Source organism: Gopherus flavomarginatus, chromosome 12, assembly GCF_025201925.1.
Source record: "Gopherus flavomarginatus isolate rGopFla2 chromosome 12, rGopFla2.mat.asm, whole genome shotgun sequence".
NCBI classification, from domain to species: Eukaryota; Metazoa; Chordata; order Testudines; family Testudinidae; genus Gopherus; species Gopherus flavomarginatus.
Window position 1 is genome coordinate 2143922 of NC_066628.1, and position 6289 is coordinate 2150210.

The 6289-nt window shown below is 55.0% G+C and overlaps 1 protein-coding gene across 2 annotated transcripts; it reads right to left on the minus strand.

The window, feature by feature from the left end:
• Nucleotides 1-328: 328 nt before the first annotated feature.
• LOC127032384 (antigen-presenting glycoprotein CD1d-like) lies at nt 329-6289 on the minus strand. 2 transcript variants are annotated; one of them, XM_050919635.1, is made up of 6 exons: nt 5897-6289; nt 5375-5653; nt 2676-2957; nt 1976-2272; nt 1067-1166; nt 866-986 (listed from the first exon to the last, which is right to left on the minus strand). In XM_050919635.1, exons 1-6 carry the CDS (start codon nt 5943-5945, stop codon nt 947-949), a joined length of 1047 nt encoding a protein of 348 aa, XP_050775592.1. In that variant the 5' UTR covers nt 5946-6289; the 3' UTR covers nt 866-946. The 2 variants fall into 2 exon arrangements, with proteins under 2 accessions (XP_050775591.1, XP_050775592.1); XM_050919634.1 differs by lacking the exon at nt 1067-1166 and having other exon boundaries at nt 329-986.

Genomic DNA, 6289 nt, shown 5'->3' on the forward strand with positions numbered 1-6289 from the left:
TTATTAACTAAGCTAAAATTTATTAGAAAAGAAAAGAGAGAGAGTGTTGGTTAAAAGATTAATAGACATATAGACTTGAATTCAATTCTTGAGGTTCAGATACATAGCGGAGATGAGCTTGTAGTTGCCAAAAGTCCTTTTAGAAATAGTCCAGATGTTATAGTCCGATTTCCATATTCAGGGTGGCTCCAGTCAGTGACTGGGGATCTCAATCCTTGTGGCTTAAGGTTTCCCCCTCTTGAAACCCAAAGCAGATCTGAGATGAAGCAGGATCGTGTCCCAGGTTCTTATACATTTCTAGCAGCCTTTCGGCCTCAGAAAACTTAACTCCTTCTCCCAAACGTCCTGGCAATTAGCACAGGGTAATTTATCCATGAAACAGTTTAGACACAGGTTATCACAACCTTCAAAGAGACACAGACAATAACACTATTTCACTCAAGTATCATCTTAAATGTTAATATTCCTGTTTTGATCTTTGAATTGACGCTCTAGCAATAGACAAGACTTGTTTGCTGACATCCCAAGACCTGAGCAAACATCTCCCCTTCTACCTCTAGCAATGCCGGCTGCATTTCAAAGCTCTGTTCATTTGCAGATCTTCCTAACCAGTTCTCAAGGTTCAGCCATGGGTCAGGTCAGTCTGTGAGTTAATTAACGCTTTCTGGCCCTGTCACCTTTCACTGGGATATTATTTTATACTGATAATGTCACACCCCCTCCCACCAGTGCGATGCCCCCACACAGCAGATTGGAAGCTCTGTAACGAGACCTGGATCCCAGCAATCCCACAGCGCCCCAAGTGTCCAACGCCCCCTGAACGTCCCAGAGGGAGGAGAGTCCCACCCCACACCCCGGGCCCCGATCCCACAGCACTTTGATCCAGCCCCAAGGTCCATGTCCCCAGGGAGGGGCCGATCCCCATGTCCGGGCCGGCGCTGCCCCCTCAGGGCCTGGGCTCCCCTGGTCTAACGTCCTGACAGCCCCTGGAAGGAGAGAGCAGAGGGGATGGGTTAGGGGGTGCAACGGCCCCACCCACCCCCACCCCAGAGAGGGGAGGACTCACCTGCGTCTGCTCCACCTCAGCACCGCGGCCACGGCGGCTACGGCCAGAACCCCCAGGGTGATGCCCACGGCCAGGCCGGGGCCCCAGGGCCTGCTCTGCTCTGTAAAACGGGGGGTGCCGTGCTGGGACCGGGGACAGGGGTGTGGACCCTGTTCCCTCTGCCTCCCCTGCAGCCTCCCCTGTACCTCCCACACCCAACCTACTGCCCTCAGCCCCCCACCCTGTTCCCTCTGCCTCCCCCGCAGTCTCCCCTGTGCCCCTCACCCCCTGGCCCTCAGCCCCCCACCCTGTTCCCTCTGCCCCCCCGCAGTCCCCCCTGTGCCTCCCACCCCCGACCTACTGCCCTCAGCCCCCCACCCTGTTCCCTCTGCCTCCCCCGCAGTCTCCCCTGTGCCCCTCCCCTCCTGGTCCTCAGCCCCCCACCCTGTTCCCTCTGCCCCCCCGCAGCCCCCCTGTGCCTCCCACCCCGACCCACTGCCCTCAGCCCCCCACCCTGTTCCCTCTGCCTCCCCCACAGTCCCCCCTGTGCCTCCCACCCCCCGGCACTCAGCCCCCCACCCTGTTCCCTCTGCCTTCCCCGCAGTCCCCCCTGTTCCTCTCACCCTGACCCACAGGCCTCAGACCCCCCCCCGCTTAGTTTCCTCAGCCTCTCCCACTGTCTCACCCCTTCTCCCCCCACCTTCCCACCCACTCAGCTTCCCCCCACTCTTGTTCTGCCCCCCATCCCAATCCTGTCCTGTTCCCCTCAGTTCCTCCATCCTGCTACCCTGACCCACCTCCACCGCCCCCACGTATCCCCTCGACCTCCCTGCGCCCCAATCCCACTGCCTGCACCCACCCGTCTCACTGAGGACATGCAGGAAAAGCCCCCAGAGACCATGACCCCCCCCCTCAGGGACGTGCACCTACCCCAGGGGATCAGCAGGCTCTGGCCCCCCAGGCTGCTGTGCTGCACCCGGCAGGCGTAGCTGTGCCCGGCGCCCGGCTCCACGGCCAGGGAGCTGCGCAGCTGGTAGGTCAGGTCCGCGTTGGGCAGGATCCCGCTGGAGTTCAGCCGCCCGCCCGGTGCCACCTCCTCCCCGTCCTGCAGCCAGGCCACGCGGACGGGCCGGGGGTAGAAACCGGTGACCCGGCAAACCAGCAGTACCGGCGCGGGGGTCCCGGCTGTGGGAGGTGCTCGGGCAAACACCACGGCGACCGGCTTCTCTGAGACAGGAGGAGACAGACGGGGCGGGGGAGAGGGGACGATTCAGCCTGAGCCTCAGAGACTCACTAGCCAAGCCCAGCTCCACTCCCTGGGGTCAGGCGTTGGCCCTGCTGTCCTGCCAGACCCCAGTTCTGCTCCCTGCAGTTACCAGTGGTGACAGAATCCCCTTCACTTCCTGTCCTAAACTGCTGTGCAGTGCGGCTATGAACAGCTAATGTGCTCCACCCCAGATATAGCTACATTTGTACACCAGGCAAAGGGGCCCTGGATAACCAGCCCCCTGCCCACCCCAGAGCTGGCTGCATATGAGCACTGGGTGTGGAATCCGTGTGTAAACAGCAAACACACCCTACCCCAGAGCTGGCTGCATCTCAGTGAGCAGCAAGTGGTGTCCAGCCTCACCTTGCCTCGCCAGAGACTCTTTCCCATGCTGGACAGAGCTCTTGAGCGTATTGACACACGTTATTCTCAGGAGAAACTGAAGCGCGATGGTTGCAACCTTATCCAGGTTGAGAAGGTCCAGGATATAGATCGTCAGTTTGTCCTGCCGGCGAGCGACCCATTTGCCTGCCTCCATGTCGAAGCTGATGAATTTCTCGCCGTTCAATCCGCCATCATAGAATCCCCTCGAGGTGCCGTTGGGATGGAGCTCGCAGCCGAGGGAGCCCTGGGTAACAAAGGGATCTGGAACAGGAAGGGCAGGGGGATGAGGATGGGCGTCCAGAGGTCCCAGGTGGTGCCAGAAACAGAGAGTGGGGAGGAGTAAGGACATAACATCAGGTGCAATGAGGATATTGGGCCACAGGATAGTGGTGGGATTGTGAGGTGACCCTGGCTGGAGTTAATTTTTAACGGGCATAGTCATAAGAACATAAGAACGACTGTACTGGGTCAGACCAAAGGTCCATTCAGCCCAGTATCTGTCTACCGACAGTGGCCAATGCCAGGTGCCCCAGAGGGACTGAACCTTACAGGCAATGATCAAGTGATCTCTCTCCTGCCATCCATCTCCACCCTCTGACAAACAGAAGCTAGGGACACCATTCCTTACCCAGCCTGGCTAATAGCCATTAATGGACTTAACCTCCATGAATTTATCCAGTTCTGTTTTAAACCCTGTTATAGTCCAAACCTTCACAACCTCCTCAGGCAAGGAGTTCCACAGGTTGACTCTGCGCTGCGTGAAGAAGAACGTCCTTTTATTTGTTTTAAACCTGCTGCCCATTAATTTCATTTGGTGACCCCTGGTTCTTGTATTATGGGAACAAGTAAATAACTTTTCCTTATCTACTTTCTCCACATCACTCATGATTTTATAGACCTCTATCATATCCCCCCTTAGTCTCCTCTTTTCCAAGCTGAAAAGTCCTAACCTCTTTAATCTCTCCTCAGATGGGACTCATTCCAAAGCCCTAATCATTTTAGTTGCCCTTCTCTGAACCTTTTCTAGTGCCAGAATATCTTTTTTGAGGTGAGGAGACCACATCTGTACACAATAGTCAAGATGTGGGTGTCTCATGGATTTATATTCGGGCAATAAGATATTCTCTAGCCCCTTTTTAATGATTCCTAACATCCTGTTTGCTTTTTTGACTGCCTCTGCACACTGCGTGGACATCTTCAGAGAACTATCCACGATGACGCCAAGATCTTTTTCCTGATTAGTTGTAGCTAAATTAGCCCCCATCGTATTGTATGTATAGTTGGAGTTATTTTTTCCATGTGCGTTACTTTACATTTATCCACATTAAATTTTATTTGCCATTTTGTTGCCCAATCACTTAGTTTTGTGAGATCTTTTTGAAGTTCTTCACAGTCTGTTTTGGTCTTAACTCTCTTGAGCAGTTTAGTATCGTCCGCAAACTTTGCCACCTCACTGTTTACCCCTTTCTCCAGATCATTTATGAATACATTGAATAGGATTGGTCCTAGGACTGACCCTTGGGGAACACCACTAGTTACCCCTCTCCATTCTGAGAATTTACCATTAATTCCTACCCTTTGTTCCCTGTCTTTTAACCAGTTCTCAATCCATGAAAGGACCTTCTCTTTTATCCCATGACAGCTTAATTTACGTAAGAGCCTTTGGTGAGGGACCTTGTCAGAAGCTTTCTGGAAATCTAAGTACACTATGTCCACTGGATCCCCCTTGTCCACATGTTTGCTGACCCCTTCAAAGAACTCAAATAGATTAGTAAGACATGATTTCCCTTTACAGAAACCATGTTGACTATTGCCCATCAATGTATGTTCTTCTATGTGTCTGACAATTTTATTCTTTACTATTGTTTCAACTAACTAGCCCAGTCCTGACATTAGACTTACGGGTCTGTAATTGCCGGGATCACCTCTAGAACCCTTTTTAAACATTGGCGTTACATTAGCTAACTTCCAGTCATTGGGTACCGAAGCCGATTTAAAGGACAGGTTACAAACCTTAGTTAATAGTTCTGCAACTTCACATTTGAGTTCGTTAAGAACTCTTGGGTGAATGCCATCGGGTCCCTGTGACTTGTTACTGTTGAGTTTATCAATTAAATCCAAAACCTCCTCTAGTGACACCTCAATCTGTGACAGTTCCTCAGATTTGTCACCTACAAAGGACGGCTCAGGTTTGGGAATCTCCCTCACATCCTCAGCCGTGAAGATTGACACAAAGAATTCAAGACTGAAGCAAGTCCAATTGGCTTGAAAATCGCTGCATTATACTGGTGCCTGAGGCAGAGTTTGCGGTGCAAATTTGGGGTCCCTTGGTCACGGGGTTGCTGAGATACAGATCCCCACCCAAATGACCTGCTTTCCAAGGCTCAGTGTACATGTCAGGAAAGACCAGGAGCCTCGGCTCAGGGAGTGGGACACGGGGCCCTTCCCCTCTAGGGAGTGCAGGCTACAGTCTGGCCCCAGACCTGGCTGGCTGACTCGGGGGTGGAGAATGGGACACGGGTGTTTCCCCTCTGGGGGACGCCGGCTCCAATCAGCCCAAGGGCCAGGGACTGGCGGTCTTGGCCCCAGTGACACACTCAGTTGCTGCGATGAGTGTGTCAGTTCTCAGCTCCCTGGGTGGGTGGGGGAGGGATCCCCTCACACCGCTCCATACTCACAGCCCATTCCCTGCTGCTGAACTATCCTGTGCACAGTCCGGTTGAAACTGAACAGGGAGCGATGGATCAGCAGCTCCAGGTCCTGCCACTCCTTCGGGGTCAGGCTCCGCTCGACCCAGGGCTGCAGGAAGCGGATCTTGCAGGTGCTGCAGGCCAGGGAGTTGGTCTCCAGGTCGCCCAGCAGGGCCCTCCCCGCCATGTCCGTGGAGCTGGCATTGTGGAAGACTTCGATGTGGAGCACCCGGAGGCTGACAGACGCTAGCGGGACAGGAGGGGAAGCTGGGGCAGGGGGCAGAAAACAAGTGCAGGACAAAGTGGGTGGGGAGAGAGATTAATGAGTCTCTGTCCCGTAAACAATCCTGCCCTATGGGGTCTCCCTGCTGATTCCTAACCTGCCTCCCCCATCCTACTCCCCCAGCCAGGGTCACTAGCCCAGCGTGGTACTTCCCTACCCTGGCCCTAGGATTGCACCATCCCCACACATCCCTGGGAGCAAAAACAGCATGGGGGGTCCCCACTTACCGGCCAGGGCCCCCCATGCCCAGGGGAGGAGCAGCAGAGGGGGCAGCATCCTGGCAGGAAAAGGGAGATCCGGGCTCTGGTGGGCGTCAGGGCAGTGGGACGAGGGGCCCAGGATCCCAATGCGCTTTCACTTCCTCCGCAGCCCACACCCCTCTGCCAACTTCTCCCTTTGTCTGTCTCTGCTCAGCTCTGCGCCCGCAGCTGCCAGCCCCAAGCCAATCCGGGCAGAGAGAGTCGGGGAGCGGGGGCAGCGTGGGAGGAGGAGCCCCGGCAGCAGGATCAGAACTAGGCCCTGTCCCCGGCAGACTCAGGGTGTGTCCACACTGGCACTAAAACCACCCCCCAAAGGACATGAGCATCACCGAGGAAAAGTGCCAGTGTGACCAGCGCGCC